General features: G+C 32.5%; 1 protein-coding gene across 1 annotated transcript; it reads left to right on the forward strand.

Annotated features, from left to right (window-relative positions):
• The first annotated feature begins 7720 nt into the window (after positions 1-7720).
• On the forward strand, positions 7721-9331 carry LOC124355955 (verprolin-like). The gene is made up of 3 exons (XM_046807104.1): positions 7721-7858; positions 8573-8676; positions 8875-9331. Exons 1-3 carry the CDS (start codon positions 7721-7723, stop codon positions 9329-9331), a joined length of 699 nt encoding a protein of 232 aa, XP_046663060.1.
• The last annotated feature ends 14431 nt before the right edge of the window (positions 9332-23762 follow it).

The following is a 23762-nucleotide window of genomic DNA, read 5'->3' on the forward strand; positions in this document are numbered from 1 at the left end:
ACCGATGCTTTGATATAAAAAAACAAATAAACCTCGTTCTAAGTTTATTGAAATAATGACTGGTTTTACACTTCATTATTATTATAAAGATTGTGACAATCCATAGATAAATTAAGAACGTATGACAATAATTCCAATTTCTATTAGAATTAGATCTCGATTACATTATTGAGTTCATTTTAAATTCACATTATAATAAAGACATTGTGTTATAGAAGGAAAAAGTGGTTGTTTTCTGTTTTAAAACACTTAGAAAACTAAAAAGCTTAAATATAAAAAGTAAAAGTAATGTTTTTCAATCTACCTATAAGGTTAGAACATGAGCAGATTTTAAATTTTGAAGGTTACTAGCAAACAGTGAACATTCTTACCTTTCAAATGATGGAATACATCATAAATCTCTTTAGATGCGAAATTTGTTGTTGCTGTTAGTTATATAGTTTCATCAATGTTTAAAATATGAAATAACAAACATCTTTGTTACATTGTTGATTTTTAGTAAAATATTCTGAAATAAGTGTTATAACATTTGTTTTGGCATTATGCTGTAATTCTTGCTTTTGCTCAAGAAATAAATTACTTCATATCGTTAATAACACAAGTTTATATGCATTATTTACCAGTATTATTTTACAATATCTAACAAGGCAATTGTGTCGCAACGTACATACAAATGTTATTTACAATTTTAAAAATCGCCAATCTGCAATGAGAATAAAGTAATTTCTTTCTCTAAATCTACCATCATGATATTTTAATTAAAATTCAAGCAATGTTAAATTCAAATTAAACTTGTATTATTTCGCTGAACGAATCTTGCTTACGGGAAACCAACTATCGTTGGCAATGGGACAATAGTATCTCTCCCTCACACTGTAACCGACAACCAATAATACCACATAATAATAGCCACAAACTAACGTGCCTTTTTATGATACTCAATTACTTATCATGAGGTCTGCAGCAGCTTTATATCCCACTCATAAATAATAATAATAATTCTGCTGTTGTACTTTTTTAATTTTACATGAGATGTCAAGAATATAATTTAAACAATAGCTCTTTACGATCGGTTGGGAGAAGTAGGTACATTTTGTGACAACAGAAATATCATTAGTTTTTACTTACAAGATTTACATGCAATTGAAATTTATAAAATAGTTAAAAAAATGTTTCATAACAAAATGTTTTCGTAGGCATTTTGAATTAGTTATCGTTTCTAACAGTATGGCTTTACACAATTACCTAAAGTTTACATTAACTTGAGTAAAACGAAGTTAAATTTATCAAATTCAGCCTACCGTAGATCTAAATATATAATGCCAACTAAATTCTATTTAAAATTTAGTCAAGTATAATAATAAGATATTTGGCAAAAAAGCTTACAAACCAACGCATTATGTTTAAGATTAAGATTTTAATAATTCACACAAAATGAAATATATATATATATATATATATATATATATATATATATATATATATATATATATATATATATATATATATATATTAGTCGAAATAGGTCCCAAAATGGAAACTAAACTACCTTTTAGTGATAAAAACTGATCTATAGTAAACTATAGCATAGGTGTGAATAGCAAATGATTCCATGACGCATGTCCAGAGAAATGCGGAGAAGAGGCGGGTAGCTAGTCTACTATTTAAAATATTACCTTACGAATTAGGTCGTCCGTTATCCAGAATTTCCTAACAGTTTATTTATAAATACAAAGATTAGGTGAATTTCCACATAGAACAGTCGTAATTTGATGCTTCAATTAATCTAATGCGGAAAGTACTTGAGAACTTTCATCTTATCTGTCAATTCAACGAACTAGTATTCAACGTGAAGTCTACCTTTTGCTAATTAATATCAAAAATAACAATTATCTATATTCCATAAATTATTACTAAACAAATAAGCAACAAAATGATTAAGGTAATAACAGAATCACATATACTTGCCACCGTTTAGCAACATTATCATGTTTTTTTGATGGTGATAAATAATGACGGAATATTTCCTTTAATCTTGTTAACCTTTCGAAATATATCTTTAGAATAAATGAAAATACACGAATATATTCATAATATGGGGTTTACACCATCAGTAATATACTGTAAGTATTTTTTTTTTAAGGAAAGTCATGAAGTCTTGTATTTATAAAAGTTATTTTGTCACATATTCATGTCACATAAGTCAAGGTGGAGTTTATTTATGTTTTGACTGTACTCCGTTAGAATCGTTACGCAATAATTTATTCATTTAATCATAACAATGATAGATGTCCGGCAATTTATTTAACGTTAAAGTCAGAGGGACGATAAATAAATAAACTCAAAAAAGTAAAAGAGCATGTACAACAACAAAGTGCTTTATGAAATTGTATCAAGTACACTTCAAAAGATTTATTAGATCAGCTGATTGTCTCAACCAATACACTAACATGGTTAGAGTTGCAGCAACAAAAGGTTTGTCTGACTATACTTGGAATCTTGTCACGTTTGTCCCAATAGCGATTTATTACAATCCTCATAAATTTGACAAAAAGTAATAATTTTTTTCAAAGTGAATATCAGAAGAAATATTAAATTAAGTTAAAACTTACTATATAATACACTTCGGCTATCATAAAAACCCATTTTTGGGAGTCTAGGACCAAGTTTATATAAAAAATAGATGGATATTTGTGTGTTGTGTCTGATTTAAATTACTTTATTTATTAATACAAAACACAATACGTTTATTTCAACATAAGTAGTATTTCAACGTATGCTAGATTAATAAAGTTAAATAATAAATTTAGTGATCCACAAGATTTATTAAATTTTGCAAACATGTTTCTATGGCCAATATGATTCTGACCACGTCCCAGAGCCTTGTTTAACCTTATTTTATTTAAGACAGTAAGTGTAAAACCTCCAAGAATTAAATCAAAGTTATTTTTAACTTACATTTTTGGACAATTTTGAAAGAATATTTAGTAAGTCGACGTATGAGAGTTAGAAGACCTAGATGAATTAATGTCAAAGGGAAAACTTTAAAAATTAAGATTCAGATTGTGTAAGAACTTGAGGGAACCAACAAGGCAGGACGAGAAACACAGTACATTACATATCATTGTGTCTTGAAAGTGATCTATTGCGGGGATTGATAAAATTTCCCAATACCTAATTGACTCAACGAATTCTACATTTTGTTATTGTCTTACACAATCTGAATCTTATTTTTAAAGTTTTCCCTTTGAAATAAAATTTATCTAGACCTTCTAACTCTCATATGTCGACTTACTAACTATTCTTGCAATAGTCCAAAAATTGTATGTTAAAAATTACTTTGATTTATTTCTTGAAGGTTTTAAACTTACTGTCTTAAATAAAATAAGGTGAAACAAGGCTCTGGAGCCTGGTGACAATCATATTGGCCATAGAATAAAATTTTCTAAATTTAATAATTCTTGTGGATCACTAAATTTATTATTTAACTTTATTAATCTAGCATACGGGAATACTACTTATGTTGAAATAAACGTATTGCGTTTTGTAGTAATAAATAAAGTAATTTAAATCAGTCACAACAAACAAATATCCACCCATATATTACCCATTATATATATATATATATATATATATATATATATATATATATATATATATATACAGGGTGAGTTTTTTTAAAGTGTTCCAATAGCTAACTTTTTAATTACACGACTTAGCACCACACTTTAAATTTGGAACTTGCTCAATTTTAAGTTTCACTCAGGGATACACTTTCAAATTTTTTGAAGATGGTCGCCATTTTCCAATATGGCGGTCAACTTTAAAATCTCTTATGGAACACCCTGTATTTTTATATTGTTTTTAGATTCTACCCAACAAAATAATACAATTTTTTGTTTTTGAGAGTTTTTCTATATCTCTAATGGTTCAGGAGCTACGTGGACTGCAATCTTTCGGATTTTTTTCGGACTGATGATGATAAAAACTTGCAGTCCACGTAGCTCCTGAACCATTAGAGATATAGAAAAACTCTAAAATGCAAAAATGTCTTATTTTGTAGTGTAGAATATAAAAACAACATAAAATACAGGGTGTTCCATAAGAGATTTTAAAGTTGACCGCCATATTGGAAAATGGCGGCCATCTTCAAAAAATTTGAAAGTTTATCCCTGAGTGAAACTTAAAATTGAGCAAGTTCCAAATTTTAAAGTGTGGTGCTAAGTCGTGTAATTAAAAAATTTAGCTATTGGATCACTTTAAAAACTCACCCTGTATATACAGATATGAAATACAACTCATTTAACACAAATCGTAATTTATCATATGGCTAGATACTTTGAGAAAGTGTTTACCTGTAGGCATGATATTTTGTAGGTTCCTTCGTTCCTACTTAGGCAAGAATGAGTTCTGCAGTAAATGTACTGCGTTGACCAACCGTGAGTGTTGCTGAGCATCGCTAAAGCCTATTCCTCAATAGGCTGACACAATTTTTCTTTGCCGCGATAATACACATTTCTTTGAAATACGATTGCCTGTTGTTCTTCCTGCCAATAATGAAAAGAGCTATTGACAACATGATATTTGTCATAACAGTGCTAAAAATCATACGAAATCTTCAAAAATATTACATAACATTTCATTGTCAAGTAATTATTCTTCCACAAAGAAACGTAATATTATTTTATAATTAATGTGTGTATTAAAGATCAGGGCTTTGGGTATATAGCTGTCAAAGCAAATAACGACTTCAATTGCCTATAGAGCGAAACAGATACTTACATTGGGGAATAATTTTTTACGTGTGTAAAGTAATGTTTAGGAATGGTAAAGTCAAATGACTGAGCTACAAGGGAAACGATGACTATCATATACATCAGCTGTATTAGAAAGTATCCCCAAAACATTATCAAATCAGCAGACATGAAAATCAGCATTGTTACACTCTTATTATTTAGATAATAATCATCTTTGCCTATAAGCGATATATTAAAATATAATATAAGGTATAAGAATTCACCACCGATTTAACGATGGTAGTTTAATGCAGAAAATTTATTTTAATTTGGAAATTAAAAACGTTTCGAGACGAAATAATATGTTTAGAAATTTAAGTTTAATTCCACGAAGCTAACTGACACACGCACAATAGGTACAGTACGCGCGCTGAAGGTTCGGCCCTGTCGTTGCCCTACTAACCAAATAAAAACATTGACTCACCAATGATCCGTGACGGACGGCAATGTTTAATTCTCGCTCGACAATCAACTTATGGTTAGAACAATTTCCTGTACAAATAAAATTCTGAAACTTCGCAGATCTATTTTCCTGTTTATGCCAATGCTAATGGATGTATTAAGTTTCAATGTCTTGTTACTTTTCTTCAATAAAATATATTTTAAAATTTTGATGAAAAAAAGTTTGTATGTGAGGATTGTTTTTATTATTTGGTCAGGAAACTTTCACCAGCGGGAAAGTTTTTCTGAATTAACTGAAGTTAATTTTAGATTTAACTTTTTTCAGATACATAGTTTAGGTTAGCCGTAACTTAGTCTGAAGTGGAATGTATCACCGACTGAGATGATGAATCAAAACAAAACTACTAAAACTTGTAACATAGGCCTAACCTTAATAGAAAGGATAATATTAAATAATTTGTAACGCCCTACAACTACCAAAATTCACTAACCTCACTACTAATTAAACTAATGAATTGTGTATAACGCACTTAAACCACTTGTCCACTTCTAACAACAGTGAATACTCGACTGTGAGGGAGTACAGGGACAATAAATATTCAGCGGGCCAAACATTGACGGATGTCTGCAGAACAGTTGTTATATCGGGCAATAAACCCGTCCCCCGCCATAGTCCGCTCGGTTGACTCGGAGCCGAACCTTCAGCGCGCGTACTGTACAACTAGAAATATTAATGTTAAATAAATCAGAAAATTCAACGTTTTATTAATGCTTTTTCAATAGCAATAGATGGGGAGCTTTCTGGTGGCTGTTACTGGCTTATACCTACAGCCACAAAACAGGCAACCAGAAAAGTGATCTGTTTGTGGAGCAAGCTGACAATACAAGTACTGGGAATTATTTATAGACGAAAGCGGTATTTACTTTTTATCAAGAGGTTTCCTCTTAAGTGATATTTAATAAATAATAAGATGACTTCTTTAATTTTCGCTTATAGGGGTGCAAAATAGTAGTAATGGTACAAATTTAAATAAAATTAACCGTGTTTGTAAAGTTTTATATGTTCAGTAGAACTGTAATTCACAATTTTAAATAAATAATTTTTCGTAACGGATTACATTTTAAAAACTAACAGAATTCAAATACTTCCGGGATTAGAGAAAATCTTATACATAGACCTACTGGCACCGTTACAACCACAACAAACATTCACGAGTCATGTGACGCTAACCTGTGAACATTGCCTCAGAAGGATGAATCAGCTCTAAACATCAGCCGATGTCAGCACACGAGGAGATGCATTCTCACAAACTTAAATTAGCGAACATTTTATGCTGATGGTCAGAAAACTTTCTTTTGAGTTGCTAACCTTAATAAGTGCAACTTTTCTAATTATAGAACAAATAAACTACCGGAATGTTGCACTTAATTACTTGAAGCCAATAGACTTTCTGATTTACTGAATTTACTAATGTATGACAAAGTAAATTTATATCTAATTATTGTTGTATATTTAACTTATTTGTCCTATTATGTTTATAATATTGATTGAAAAAAATGGTGGAGTACCTAAATTTAACTGTTGCGGCTCACAAAGAGTAATGTGAGTACATATCCTAAAGCTTATAGCTGAATACTTAGTTTTTTAAGTGCATTATCTCCCTTATTTGTCAACCGATCATCTTAAACTTGTTATCGTTGGATTTACACTTAAATTTCCCAAAAAATATATAATTAAGAGTTTTTTAATCATATTTTGTTATGTATATTTAAACTTTTTACGGAGCAAGCATTAGATAATAATGGATGGTTGGTAGGCCTGGTCCTACACGGTAAACATGCTAGTCGCGTCGCTCCGTAAATTATTACGAATTTCAACATATTTTCGTTTATTATTGACAGTTACCACGCTCGGAACATTTATTTTATTTATATTACAAGTGGAATGTGCATAGGGACTAAACTATATTTGTCTTGTAAGTAAACAACTGATATTAAAGTTCTTAATCACAATTTAAACAAGGTTAAACTTGCTTACAAATACACACCCCGGTTCATTCATCTATTACGGAGCGCCGCACTATGAATTGACTGGACGCTTGTTACCAACATGTGGCTGTAGCGCAGTCTACACCTGAATTACCCGGTTCGATTCTCAGTCAAGGACATCTTTATTTTAATTTACAACATTTTAACCCCGTTGTTTTACCATTCATATTTTATCTATTTGTTATATTGTTAAAATTTTATATTATTTATTACTTATTTTTAAACATTTTATTAAAGATAAGTCTATATATTTATTTTACAACTGGACGATGTTTTCAATAGAAAAAACCAAAACTGGCAAACCATGTATATTATTCAACAATTACAAATACAGGCTGTGCAGAGTATTAAAATCTGGAGAAATTTCTTTGCAATGTTTAGGCAGTAATTGTGGCGCATCAACAAAATCAGATGTAAACACGAATAAAGTGACTGTGTGCAACGATAAACACAGCGGCGTGCATCCAGTGACCATGCGTACACTGTCATCACCGCTGCAGCGGCCTGCGACTGCTGTGTCACCCTCACCCGCCACACCGCCGCCTGACTCTCCTGTACCGCCCGCATCCCGCACTCCCTATCTGCTCCACGCCCGGCTCCGACATCGCACCGTGCGTCGCCTTCAACACCACTCCAACCAGCTTCGGAAAACATATTATTAATAGAAAACGCAAGGTTGAAAGCAGAAGTCGCCAAGCTTAAGACCGAGGTTAAAGTTATCCTCGATCACTCAATAGAATCGGACCAACGACTTTTTTAATTCACGGATGCAATATTTACATCCTCATCATCGGTGAAACCTCAGAAAAAATCTTGCACAAACTTTGTAAATGCATCAGCTCAAACCGAGGAACTCACTGGCGTCTCAGAAAATAATATAGTGCGGTCTAAGAAAATAGCCGACCTTGAAAAAGAAATACAAGATCTAAAACGACCATGCCGTGAATGTTCAACACTCAGAGAAGAAATTAAAAAAAAATGATTGCCTCAATAAGATGTCTAGAGTAGGAAAATAAAACTTTACTTCAAGAAATCTCTAGATCTAATATAGTAGTTTCAAATAGCTATGAGGCGCTGGAAGATTTGTCCGAAGGTAGTGAAAATGGGTTCACCAGAGTGGAAAAATAGAAGAAAAGAAGAAAAAAAAGAAAACACGTAAACCCAAGCTGCAGCACACTACTTAAATAACCAACAAAACATTAACACTGGTAAAAAAACGAATCTAAAAAAACCCTCATATCAAAACATCTATCGTACCAGTGGCTTTTCGTGCAGTGACTATTGAGGGCGATAGTCATGCACGCTTCATGGTTGGGATGGTCCAGTCCCTGGTGACCGCGGAAACGCCAGTGCTCGCCGTCTGCAAGCCTGGAGCCGGACTGTTGGGTGTGGTTGAGGGGAGTCAACCTCCTCCCCGGGAAGCTGTAGCGTTTTGATTGCCGGAGCGAATGACATCGGAGCCGGTCGGTCGTCTACCATCTACCAGCAATTGGAAAACCACCATGCGCACCCGTACAACCAAGGTCATGGTATCAACAGTGCCTTTTCGCCACGTCCTACCCCCTCCCACCTTGTTAACCAAGAGAAAACTTGTGTTAACAACTACATAAGGGTAGCTGTGTATCAGGTGTAAGGTGTCTGTGCTGCTGGATTTCAACGCCATCGTTAGGCGACACTTCACTCGCCATGGCCAGCACCTGACTATGAGGGGAATGCGGCTGCTTGCCGAACTGGTGGTGGCCGGCCTGAAGAAGGCTAGCTTAGTCACTGCTGACCGGTCACCATCACCACCACCGCCATCACCACTAACGTCTTCATCGCCACCCCCAACATCTCCATCACCACCACCTCAGCCTCCATCGCTGCCGCCGCCGCCGTTACTGCTGGTACCAGCATCTGCTACCGATGTTGAATCTCCGGAATTCGCCGTCACGGAGTCGGCTGTCGACGTCGCGGTCTCCTGTGTGCCGCTTAGTCCTGATGGGCCTTGGACGCTGCCTTACAACAGCTACGCGGAGGCAGTAAAATCTCCACCTTTGATGACCAATGGACGCTCTGTAGATGCTTTTGCAACCTGGAATTGACTCGGTTTTTTTAGGTACCCCACTTTGAATTAGTGGACAAAATTAACTACTAAAACCCATCAGAAACAAACGAAAACTCACAGACAAACTGAAGTAAGGCTGCTGAAAATTTCTTGTCTGCCCCCTTTCCGATCCAAGATTGAAACGAAAAAGATTTCGAAGCATTCGGGATCAAACTTCAAACAAAAACATCAAAATGCTTCGTGATCGGAAATTACAGATCTCCCAGTGGAAACGAAGACACCTTCTTTTCAAAATTCGAAAAATTACTGACATGTCTGACTAACCAACGCTAGCATTTTGTCGTTATGGGGGATTTCAACATCGTTGCGTTGGAATACACTCACCATGCAACAATTCGATTGGTCGATCTACTTAGGTCATTTGAGCTTGATTTTATAGTCAAGTCTCCAACGAGTGTGACGGCTACAACAAAAACTGTAATCCACTACATAATCACCAATCACCTAAGTGTCACAGTGTCTGTGGTGAATACATATATATCTGAACACTACGGCCAAGAGGCCATCATTAGTGGGATACAACTTATAAGGGAGCCTAAAATTAAACAAAAAATAAGAGACATAAGGCCAGGAAACAACGCTTCCCTTTCTAAAGAATGATGAAATTTTCTAAATTCATCTCAACCCATAGAGCAACAGTTTGAATTGTTTACCGACACTCTTAATTCCCACGTGAACTGTAGCTAAATTAGCACTCACTTCTCTCGTCACTAACCAAAACTAGTCACTCTCGGACCCCTGAACGCGGCCATCAGTTCCAGACGTAAGTTAACTGCAGCGTCTAAGTGCAGTGAACTGTAGCTAAACTAGCACTCACTTCCCCCGTCACTAACCAAAACTAGTCACTCTCGGACCCCTGAACGCGGCCATCAGTTCCAGACTTAAGTTAAGTGCAGCAACTGAGTGCAGTAAACTGTAGCTAAACTAGCACTCACTCTCCCCGTCACTAACCAAAACTAGTCACTCTCTGACCCCTGAACGCGGTCATCGGTTCCATACGTAAGTCGATTCCTTTACTGCAGCATCCGAGTGCAGTGAACCGTAGATAAAATCAGTACTGATATCGAATCAACCGTTCTTCTTTACGTTATGTGTAAAGAATTCGGTCTCTCCACCGTGCTTTTGGTATCGTGTTTCCTTACTCAATTGGGCACCTGATGAGACAATGAGAATTCCTCTTCACCAAGATTGTACTATATGTTTATCTTTGATTGATGTAGAAAGATTTTTCTTTATTGAGACTCTAGGAGTCAATTGAATAAAAGTTTTAGATTTTAGACGATGCACTAACATTTACATGTCCTGAGAGGTGAATTTAATCAATATTGGCTGTCCGTATGTTTTATGGAAGTTAGAAGAGAATTCCATATAAAGTGGTGTAAGTAGTGCAGGTATATATTGAGCTTTCTTCAACAGCAATAGATTAAAATTCAGCCAGAAAAATTTTTCGGAGTCCAGTCTATAAAATAGAGAAAATAAGGTCAGTGTTTGAGAAGCTCTCACATCATCATTGAAATTTGTACACAGAGGACACATAAAATAAGAATATCAGCCTAAACGGAGTGATTTTATTTTATTATTTGATCTTATGGAAAACGTGTACGAAAGAATAGATAATTAAATAAAGGATAAAAAAATAAAATCTACCTATCAGTATGCATAAGGGGAAATTACTATGTTGGGTGTTCTTAGCTGTGTAGCACTAACACATGCAGAAAGTATGTATTCATGTAAAAGCAACTGGATCCACGAGGGAGGGATGTTTGTAATTCATTTAAGCCAATTAAGCCTCGCAATGCCGAGCCAAACTCCCCACTATTTCAGCAATTCTGGACGGCATTGCCAACTTCCAGTATAATCCCCATGATGGATATAACCCCTTTTGTGAGTAGGTCTACACGCTTTTTACTTTGGAGATGGTTTTGTTTTTGAATCTCACATCGTGTTAACAATGTTTTGAAAAGTACATAAACAAAAGATTTAAATAATATAAAATTAAGGTATCAAAACATTATCTTATGTAACACTTTCGTGCTAGCCGTAATGTTTTTTTTAAATATGTATTTAACACAAAAAAACTCCACAGAAAACATATATCCTGAGAAGCTTCTTAATTCAATAAAAAATAACATTTAATACACGTTTATTTATTGCATAGTTGATGAAAATGTATTTTTAGTAACACGTTTTTTAAAATATCATCTGCTGCAGAAGAAGCGTATGTCCACTGTGATAAACTGTGAGGATTGTCTATGTCATTGAATCTGGTGGAGAAAAGCTTATAAAACAATAGTTGCTATTGTAAAAAGGCGTTTTTAGACGAATACTTTGGCTTAGCATGTTCTGTGCAGAATTCCGTGACATTCATTAAAATAAATTATAAATATTGTATTATTTGAATTCGTTTTTTAATTCGAATATAGTGCGGCCTTATTTGGTAAAAAATACACAAATCCCTCTATAGTACAAAAATGCTGTTGTAAATACATGAACAATTATTATACCAGCCTCAAAAGTAATATTTTGCGTAAAAACTCACAGTTTCGTTTGTGCTGACTTTCAGGGCAATACCAATTATGAGGTTACTCTATACAAACAAATTCATTTATTTTGCTGTACGTTAGCAAAGGCTGTGATTCGAGGGGCTTGGAAATTTACATTTCTGTTTGTCTATCCGTCTGTCTGTCTATCTATCTGACTTTCCACTCGATATCTTAAAACAGACTGATCTACAGACTTGAAATTGTGCATGAAATCGAGCTTTCTGCAGCAACATATAACATAGGAACACATTTAGTCTAATAACATAGACTGTAGAATTTAGATTTTGCGAAGCCTATCACGCAATACAATTTTGTTGAGTAATTTGTGAGGTCTTATTAATTTACTGTACTAACACCTTTGTGGTCAAATTTAGAGAGCTGAGGTTGGAAGTAAACTTGTTTTATACTTATTTATGATGTTATATTTAATGAAATGTATATAGCTCGGTTCATTACGATTCAGCAGATTTAGTATTTTATGAATAGTGAAATGTTGACATAATCATCTGGAACAAAAAACTCCAGCATTAAAAGTATAACATACAATGTAGAGTACATCTAGACCGATAGGGGTATTATCAGTTTAGCAAAGAACTTAAATCAGTATATATAATTGTAACTTCTGTAGTCTTTTGTTCTAAGGAGAGTTAAGAATTCCATTACAAGTCAACACTATTTGTATAGTAGCATTTCATTAATAATGTTTCGGGAAGGTCATTCTAAAACATTTGATAAACTTCATGAAAATAAACTTTAATTTTGTAGATTTATCCAGCCATAAAGTTAGAGTTTTAAGAATAATAAGCTGTTTTGTAGCTTGATTGTTTATTGACATTCTAAAACAACATTCATTGTAAAAATAAATTTCTGTTAATTTATACTGTTAAATTTTATACAGATATTTTATACTTTTGCAATAATGGTTTAATAGTAAAACAAGGTAAGGCAAAATAGTATTTCAGTAACTATAGCAATTAATGTGGAACAATATGACGTAGGTTAATGTAGGAAAAACATATTTATTACGTTCCGTCTATGAAGGGCTAGATTTGATATAACGAAAGCCGAAAAAGATAAGGTGGAGTTAGCCGGTGTAGCTCCTTAAGCAGGAAGGAATTCTTTAATATCAGTATGTTGTAATGATATTCATTGATTATTTTCTAAGTTTAAAAGTTTTACACTGATTATTGATAAGTGTAAAACCATATCCATAGGTTTTATTGGATAAACTGATTGACTCACTCCATACTGGACCCTAACTAAGTTATAGCGGCGGCGACAAAACCTTTCGCAGGCCAAACATTGCTGGAACATTGCAGGAACATTTCTGCAACATTCCTGCAACATGTTTGCAACATTGCTGCAACATTGGCCGCCCGTATTTACAATCCAAGTTATAATGAAAATGTTGTAGCAGAAATCGGGATAAATTATTTTCCAATTCTTCTTAAACGTCTTTGGATATTTTATTTGTCCCTTATAGTACATAATGCCCTGTTTAGTTATTATTTTTATTTTATTATTCCCGAATCAGAGATTAATCGCAATAAAAATTCTTCAAGTGACATTTTTATAGTATGAACCCTGAAATAAGCAAATATAATATCAATAAAACCAACTAACAAAAGTTTAGATTTTCGTCCAGTTACAGCTGTTTAGAAAGCCGCATATTTTGTATTATACGTTTAGTAAAATAGTTTTTCCATTTAGGCATAAAGAAAATATCCTACAGAAACAGAAATATCCACTAAAACAATTGTTATTAAATTTATGTAAAATTAACTAGAGTAAAGAAAATGAAATAAATCAGACATAGTGATTTGCTTAAAATTAACCGCAACATATTTAACATTTTTCAAAATGTATTCAATAGTTAACGTTTTGCCGAATATTACGCTCTGGTAAAATAATCATTGCATGCTAGAATTCTGACCTACATCTTTCAATTGTATTGAGTTTTAAATTAAAAACAGACATTGTATGCTTATACACATTAAATTTATTGTAACTATCCCCACAGTTCCTAAATACCAATTATAACAAAATCATTGTTATAATATAACATAATGTAAACCCGAACATATAACTTGAACGATATGGTAAAAGAGTGCAGCAATTTTCATTATAAAACAGGTTATAGAGTATGAGCCGAGCTAGATATAATATATAACTGATATATAATACAATACAATACAATATATAATGATGAATGGTATAACTTGAACGATATGGTGAAAGAGTGAAGCAATGTTCATTATAAAACGTGTCGAACAACATAAAGCCTGTGTACACTGCCCTCTAGGGCAAACTTGCTGTAATTTCAATAAGGTCAGCTTGTAAATTAAGAGCCGAGCAAGATATAATATATAACTGATATATAATAAAATACAATACAATATATAATGATGAATATATAAAATGAACGATATGGTGAAAGAGTGAAGCAATGTTCATTATAAAACGTGTCGAACACCATAAAGCCTGTATAGACTGCCCTCTAGGGCAAACTTGCTGTAATTTCAATAACGTCAGCTTATAAATTATGAGCCGAGCCAGATACACTCTGCCTACCCGCCCGTGCTGTTGGCGGGTAAACATTTTCACAAACTTCATCAGCTTGGTTGACACCGCCAGTGTTTTATTCACTAATTAATTTGCTGTCATCGAATGCTAATAATTCGTTAAGTTGAAAACACCGGATATCACTTTACAATTTATATAATTTATTATGTTTTTCATTTAGGTTTTTAAACATTTGTACTTCCATTATAGGGACTATAAATTCGCTCATAGACTTTTTTACTGTATTAAATTTTTGTAAAACCAAACAAAATAATCTATAATACATATTCATTTTGGAACCTCCGAATTGACCCTAAAAACTTATTAAATACATGTTTTTTATAGGTGATCTGCTTTAACTAACAAATATATCCGTGTTTTAATCTCAAAAACGTTAGTGGTAAATATAGGTCTTATTTTGTATTATTTAAAACACATTTACAAGTATAAAATACAGTTACACGTATGTTCAATAGTAGTATAAATAAATATAGTTTAGTTTTATGATGATCAAAAATATATTATTGTTATTAATTTATGGAGTGAAGATGATCAGAAGTGACTTAAGTATTTATGCCAAATTAACTTTAAAAAATCCTAGTGAAACACTTTTGTTAAATATAATGTTCAACTATATAAATTTCAATGTTTGAAAGGACAAAGGTCGTTCAAAAGAAACGAATAATTCTTAAAGAGAAACATAAGTTGATTTGTGTACCAAACAAAAGTACTGCTATTATATGGCAATACCAAATTATGGTAGTCACCTTGTTTTCAGTTTTTCTTACGATTAAATCAATTTTTTCATTCAATATTATATATCATAGGAAAAGTAAGTTAAATATATGTACATATAATGTCATAAAATAATGTAAGAAATCTGATTCTATGAAGTATTCTCGAAGTAAAGCTGAATCAATAGTTGGTAAAGTTTGAAAAGAACGAGCTTTAACCGAGAACACCCAGTGTCCTATTTCGTAAAAGATTATTTTCGTATCTCTAATGGATTTTGACATTTTGATTTTAGAACTAAAAGTACTGCATAAGAAAACTAATGTTCAAATTTTATATCAACCTTCAAATCAGTGGATTCGTTTGAGGAAATTTGTTTCACAGCAAATTTTAAATAGCCTTTTATTTAACTTTATGAAAATACAGTACTTCACCGTAGAACAAGGGTAAAGCTGCAGCTCTATAACCTGAGAGGTCACGAGTTCGATTCTGGAGGAGGTCAATGAATATTTTGTAATTAGGTTTGAACCGTATTCCCTTAAAAACTGCAGTATGAAAATACTATTGGCTTAGAAAAAGCCCCCTTAAAACACACACAAACAAAAATAGTTAGTACTAAAAAAGTATAATATTCCATTAGAAATAATTCCTAAGATTAGGATCCATATTTTAAATCTTTTAGCAAAAGGAGTGTTAATTTAAAATTAGGAGGTGGAGTGGAGCTAGCTACAAAAAGAGCAGCTGCAAAATTTCGAGTCTGATTCCGAAGAACATCTATATAAAATTTACCAATCAAAAACAAAATTAATCACCAATTGCTCTAAAAATAAAATTCTTTACCTTTAGTTTTCTTGTACTGCTCAACACTATATGGTTCCTGATCAGAGGCTTATTGAAGAGATGGAGAACGTCACTTCTAGAGAGCGTATTATTAGGATAATTGAGGTAGAAATAACGATACCCACGACTGACCAGAGGCTAATAGAAATTTGGCTGTATGCCTCTAGACTGTAAGTCTAGGTGGAGGTTAAGCCAATAGCAAAAGTCCTCTAACTATACCTACGACTGACCAGATGCCAATAGCATATGGCAATCGTCACGGCATAAACAGGATGGCAGCAAAAAGGAGAGAACAGGAGTAGGCCTTTTTTATTATTGGTTCATGCTAGATAAACTTCTTGAAACCATACTGAGACTTCGCATTGGATTATTGCAAATATTTAATCTGTTTGATATTTAATAAACTAATAATAAACTAGGTTACTTATTTCAATTTAGTTTGTAATTATGTGTTAGCTTAGTTATTTACCTAAAGAAGAGATAACATTGCAGTTCTCGAAACGTAGTGTTGCTGATTTTTTGGTATTACAGAACGGTGGGAATTATCCGGAAAATCCTGTTTCCTTCACAATACTTCCATCGTCAAAAATAAACTTCAAACAAAGGATCTAGATTCTGTTAATATAATATGAAAAATAAGGGAATAACGGAAATTGTTAACGTAATCTCAGAGGAGGAGTTTGAGCAGCGAAGCTAATTCCAATATTCCGGGCCTGGGGAATGTGAACATGCCAACTTCAGCTTTAGAATGTAAGTTGTACGGCCTGATTAACAAGCTCCCACTCCCAGTTGACGTACACATGGGCTCTTTCCTTTCATGTGGAAATCGCTAACTCGGTTAATTGAAATCTACTTCTACATACCCATTTGTCAGATTGAATAAGTGAGTGTGTAATCTTATTTTGCGAAGGTACGTGGAATTCACAGCGCGTGTATTAAACGTAGGGCTTTGATGATCACTTTCTTGGCCATACACGCTTGATGTTTTACGGTGTTTCTTGACAATTTCCATTTTAAAAATAATATCATAACAGTGTTGCTATGAGAGACTGACAGTCAAAAGCTGAAAAATAGCAAAACCGAGTTATTTATATATATATATATTCTAACCGATATATTGCAGTGCGTAAATGTAAACACTCTCTATCTATGCGTGTATGCATATTTTTTCGTGCACGAAACTATATGAACTAACACGAACGCAATTATTGACCGCATTTACAAAACTGGGTATGAACATTGTACAAATGAATGACATAGTTAAGTTTGTTGTTTTAGTGAGTCGGACCAAGGGAGTTAAAAACAATTTTTTCTGCCACATTTTTTAAGGTCCGTTACTTTTTAAATAGAAAAGACAGCTTTATAACGGTATTTTAAGGTCTTCTAAAACTTTTTCTTCCAAATGCTAGACCATTTGTTAATTGATAATATATTTTCTACTAAATTTCAGGATTCCTATTGTGACTACCATTTTCTTATATATCGAAAATTACTCCTTGAGTGATTAGGAGTTTCGAATTTAATATAAAAACACAAAAAATGTAAACATCGTCTAGAGATTTAAATATTCGTTTAACAACTTCAATAACATAGAATTGAAGAATTCAAAGTTTTGTTTGAAATAAACTACTAACAATACATTTTGGGAGCTTTCTCAGATATAACTTAAAACAATTTTTAATGGCTCTATTGTAATAATTTTGTAAACCAAAGTGAGAAATAGATCAATGAATAAGATAACTTACATTTAATATTTGAAGGAAGAAAATTAAAGTAAAATATTGTAATATAGTTAATATTGTAGAATTATAATTTTTTATTAAACAGCTTAAGAATATTGAAAGCAAACTTTGTACATAAACATTTAATAAACATTGATTGTCTCCGAAATCGTTTAACGTTTGACTTTTTACATGGTATTTTCATTCGTTTTTCGATTTTTCCATGGCTCTCAATGAATCTTTGATTATCCAATTAAGTGTTTAAATATTTTTATTTGTAGAGATTTTTATAGTTTTAAAAAGTAATTACATTCAATTTCGTTTGCTTTTCAATTTGTCTATTCGGTTCTTAAAGTTGGCTTAGCATCCCCAAATTACTACCTACACACACACATGCACACACATATAATGTATATATATATATATATATATATATATATATATGTATATTTATTTATTTATTTGCATATAGACATACATAATATGTATGAATTTTATATTATATATTATATAATATATAATATAAAATTCTAGCCAAAAATGATAAACAAATATTAATAGAAATTGTCATTTCCTACTAACTATATGCCTTTGTGGCTATTTTCTGGTAATAGCATACCAATTATTTAATCTTAGAGGCATTTCAATAATATTTTTTCATTTTAATGATTTGCTAAGTAATACAATATTTGTGTAATATTTGGCGTTCATTAATAATAATAATAGTTAGAAATGAAATAAAGTACCAAGCGAACTTCAATAATGTTTATGCGGTATACAGTACAAACAGTGCAACATTTATTACAATCTTACAAAAGCAATTTATCTTCCACTTGCCAACTGAAACAACGTCTGTAATCTGTCCAGGTCACTTAAGAGAACTTAACTAACCAACTTGAGCCGCGAACTAACAAGGAGCGCTTTGGTCTGGACTGTGATAACTTTCAGCGAGCTGCACTTAATGGTGTCAACTCGTGTATAAACAGCAACTCCTGCCTCACCTCCTGCAAACTTGCCCTCTCTGATAACTGCTGTTTTACTAACCAAGTGCGACTCTACTACATTCTTTCTTTGTTACATTTTCTCCAACCAAATAATTACATTTTTGGTTTCACAGAGTTACTCACATTTAAGTAGTATGTAAGAGGATCTAACATAAAATGCATAAAACATTCTTAAAGCCAAAGTGTCTGTACAAAAAGTTTCAGTATTTTTGCAGGACTTTCGACATCTTCACGTCACTTATTGATTCTACCGAGACCACCTTTTCGCAAAACACCTCGAAATGCAGTAATAATATTAGCTGATTTTAAAATCAAATATTAAATTTGAGCTTTGGTTTTGCTTCCATTACAAAATATATGTATATTTTTCATTTCAAGTCAATTTAAATATTTTATTATTGATATAAATATTTATAAAATATATTGCGTTAACAGTTACGAAAATAATTATTTTCCAATGCAAGTACATATACATATGATACATATACACAATGATTTGATAACTAGATGGTACATTTTTAAAGTATGGGAGTACTAGATGTAAAATGTATGATGTAAAAATATACATCAATAGAACATTACCTACTTATCAATACTTTCAAGATATAAGGATTTGTATAGAGCAATGAATACTGTTTGGTTTGTACGATATCATCTCTCAGAAGTTGGCTAAATGGGTCCATATACAACCTGTGTAATCAGCAAACTGGGTTGCTAATACTTATTTTTTCCTTCCATTCACTTTTCCTCTTTCGTGTTCACTAAGAAACAAGTTTTAAAAACGTAAAGTTCAAAACCAAGAAATTCTAAAGATGCAACGAGTTATTTGAATATCAAACTCATGATGAATACAATTATGTCTCTGGCATGTTTTGATTCTGATAAATCCATTTTAACTTTTGAATCATATATATACTTCCGCGGATAAGTTTTAGAAAAAAATGTTCTAAATGGAAGTCTAAGAAAACCACTGAAAAAACGTTACCTGTTGAGCACGACATTAAAGAAACTACTGAAAAAAATAAGTAACGTTTCAAATGATCACGTTACTTCTTTCTAAGATTCTAACCAAGAACCCATTTACTTTCGTTCGGACTGGAAATATCTTCCTGACCAAAATGTATCTCAAAAGGTTACAAAAATTTCATAAGTTCTCATGAACCACTGATGCGTGTTCAAATCATATTTGAGCTATTAATAACAATTCTGTCCCTGCCTGATATGTTTGTACACTCAGATTTTACTCTTTCACCTTTCAGTGGAAATGTTCATTTTCGTGTCTTAAAATATATTATTTAGTTACAATTAGTTATCTCTCTTACTTTCAGATCCAAGACCTTCCAAATATAGTGCGTGATTGGAAGGTTGTTGGAGGATCATACAATACAAATTTATATCCATCCATATAAAAGTTCGTTAGTCTTAGAAAATTTATTAGTATTGATTACTATATTTTATTACGATTATTTATTACATAGGGTACATAGTGTATTTATTAATAAGTAACATGTATGCTTACAGAAGTGCCTAAAGAACACGATTTCGAGATCCATTAATCGTGCCCATATCACACTAATTGCTGGAAATGATTAAAACGTCTGTAGTGTCATCGAACCGAGGTAATCGTAATTGCATAATTGCATGGTATTGAGGCGCTGAACAAACATACAGTTTTAATTAAATCTTAATGAGGGTCTGCAGGCCAACGGTTGAACGGTTAATAACGGTATTGTAAGCGTGAACCTCCTCAATAACGGAGCAGCCATTTGTTTACGATGTTGAATAAGATCATTTCATTGCGTTTCGCTCAAGATATTGTTTGCATAACAAACTTATGGTAAATATTATTATAAATAAAAATTACTTTTTGCTTTAAACAGTTTATTAATTAATTTTAGTGAGTACCAATACCCGCTTCGCGAGTCCCGCACATTACACTTTATTTTTTGAAGATATTTTAGTTTTCAAATGTATATAAAATTATAAACTATTTCGAACATATGTCTTCATAAAGCTGAAGGTATTAAAGCAATCACCTATTTACACAAGAAAGGAGTACCCTCAACGTGTCGACGCGTAATAAATTTAAAGAGATTGAGAGTAAACTCTAAAATCTTTGGTCTATTTTATTAGACTATATGTGTTATTATGCCACATGTATTACGACTGTACTGAATTAGTTGACACCATTTCTAGTCTATAGGATAGTTCCGTTCACGAAGTATCGTGTGGGCAGACAAACATATAGACAGACAGACAATGAAATGCAATTGTTCCAGAACCTCGAGTGATACATTTTGCTAACGCTCAGCCATAAAATATAAGTGAATGTTTGAAATATACGAGTATGCATCTAATAAAATTTTAAATATCGTACATTTTATTTTTTGTTCAATATATAATTGAATTTTTTTATACAGCGTAAGTTAAAAGTATGGATACACTCGGTTTAGTTTTTGATGGATAGAACTCGAGATATCTTTCTAGGAAATATGAGTGAAAAGTTTATTCAATGTACATAGATTTGTACTGTGCTCAGTGCAGTTCTATTGACAGGTACCTCCTGGAGGATTGGAAAGTTGTATTTTCTTAGTATTATAGTTAAAGAAAAGTTGTCACTTAATTTTGTAGCAGTAATTGGTATAGGGATTGCCGGTGCTAATAAGAACTGCACCCGTCTATTTGTCCTATCTGTTACGAGTTTTATGTTTCCATGAAATAGAGTCTGGAAAGATCCATTCAAAACATCAAGCAGTCTATGGAATAATTACTAGAAGAAGCCTTATATTATAATAGTCTCGATTATTCCAAAATACCAAAGAAGCTCCTTCTGTCGAAAGTGTAGACGTAGCTGAATAAAAAAAGATCTGAAGAAGTCATCCAAAGTGCCGTATGTATTGAAAATAGTTTACAGTGAAGGAGCGAGCGAGTGGGTGACTTGTTTTACGCAGAGTTTCCCTTGTCTCTTAATGTCATAAGGATCGGAAGATGCATTGTTCTATGCTTTCAAAGACCTAATGACTCTCCACGTCATGATTCCCTTAATTAAAACTAAACTTAAATTCGAGTTGTGTCTATAAGTTTATTTTTTCACTTGTTTGTTATATCTGATTTTGTCGTAGGTTATGCCGATGTAATAAATGGCTTGAATACTAAAAAAGTGGGTATGTCAATATTTTAGGATAAATATTTTATTTATATATATATATAATTTTTTCAATAAACATATATATTATATATATATATATATATATATTTGTTTTACAAACCATGTATTAACAAATTTTATCGGCGAAATTTTGCCCTTTTCAAACAACATTTGTTTGTTGGAACTACTTATGTTCTTCTGCTATTTTGCACATGTTTGAGATTAAAGTTATAAATAATAGAAGATCCATCACAATATAATATATATTAGGAGTGGGTCTCACGTTTTTCTAACTGAAACACTAGAGCTAACAAGTTTATATAGCTAATAACAGAGCAGCGTGACACTCGGAGTTATCCAGCACTAATAATTGACAGTTTACCGAAGATGTAAAATATTTTATCTTACCAGTAAATATCTTACCAATTAAGTTCATATGACAACTTTCACCATTGGAAAGCTAATTGAAATAGGTTTTTGATCGCGTAATGAGTTCATAAAAAATTAACATTCAACTACAGCACACGGCAGTAACAATAGCGCGTCCGGATGTGTGCTGTTCCTCACTTTCACGGCTGATCGGCACTCAGGGCTGCCAACCTGGCACCCGTACCATGGACAGTATAATGTACTTTAATATGATACATTTGATTCCGCTCAGCGTTCTGGCGCTTTACTTTCCATGGCACTTTCATCCGCGCGCGTTTTAAAACATTGCGCAACATTGCCTATTTAAGTTTGCGGTAAGGCCATAATACCTTGCGGTGCAATACAGTTTCATTTTCTTATTTAAGTTTGCTGTAAGACCACAATACCTTGCGGTGCAATACAGTTTCATTTTCTTATTTAAGTTTGCTGTAAGGCCACAATACCTTGCGGTGCAATACAGATTCATTTTATTATTTAAGTTTGCTGTAAGGCCACAACACAGTTTGCGGTGCAATACAGTTTCATTCCTTATTTAAGAAAGTTAGCAATGTCCTAACAGTTATTTTAGCTTGACTTGGATATAAAAAACTTCTATAGAAATTCTAATATTGTAATATACAATATATACTATATTTTTTAACTATAGTTATAAGAAACGTATTATATTTTCTGAGCCTTCAATAAGGTTATTCCATTTCATTTGTAGATTAGCTGTATCAAAATCTTCAAATATTTATAGCATTGTAAATATATAAAAGTGAAGAGAATGGAACCTTCTATTAGGAATTCTAACATAAAGTTACTTATCAAGTTGCTTCTCCAACGCAGCGTTATAATAAGGCGAACAGAAATGAAGACCAATTCTTAGAATAGAGTAGGTCCTCATACTGAGGACTCGCTTTCTGGTAACAGTAAGCCAAATATTTAAATATTATATGTTATATACTCAAATGTGTTTATTGACGAAATAGAGCAGGTCCTCATACAGAGGACTCGCTTTCTGGTAACAGTAAGCCAAATATTTAAATATTATATGTTATATACTCAAATGTGTTTATTGACGAAATAGAGTAGGTCCTCATACAGAGTACTCGCTTTCTGGTAACAGTAAGCCAAATATTTAAATATTATATGTTATATACTCAAATGTGTTTATTGACGAAATAGAGTAGGTCCTCATACAGAGGACTCGCTTTCTGGTAACAGTAAGCCAAATATTTAAATATTATATGTTATATACTCAAATGTGTTTATTGACGAAATAGAGTAGGTCCTCATACAGAGGACTCGCTCGCTTTCTGGTAACAGTAAGCCAAATATTTAAATATTATATGTTATATACTCAAATGTGTTTATTGACGAAATAGAGTAGGTCCTCATACAGAGGACTCGCTTTCTGGTAACAGTAAGCCAAATATTTAAATATTAT

The sequence above is a fragment of the Homalodisca vitripennis genome, chromosome 2 (assembly GCF_021130785.1).
Source record: "Homalodisca vitripennis isolate AUS2020 chromosome 2, UT_GWSS_2.1, whole genome shotgun sequence".
Classification (NCBI taxonomy): domain Eukaryota; kingdom Metazoa; phylum Arthropoda; class Insecta; order Hemiptera; family Cicadellidae; genus Homalodisca; species Homalodisca vitripennis.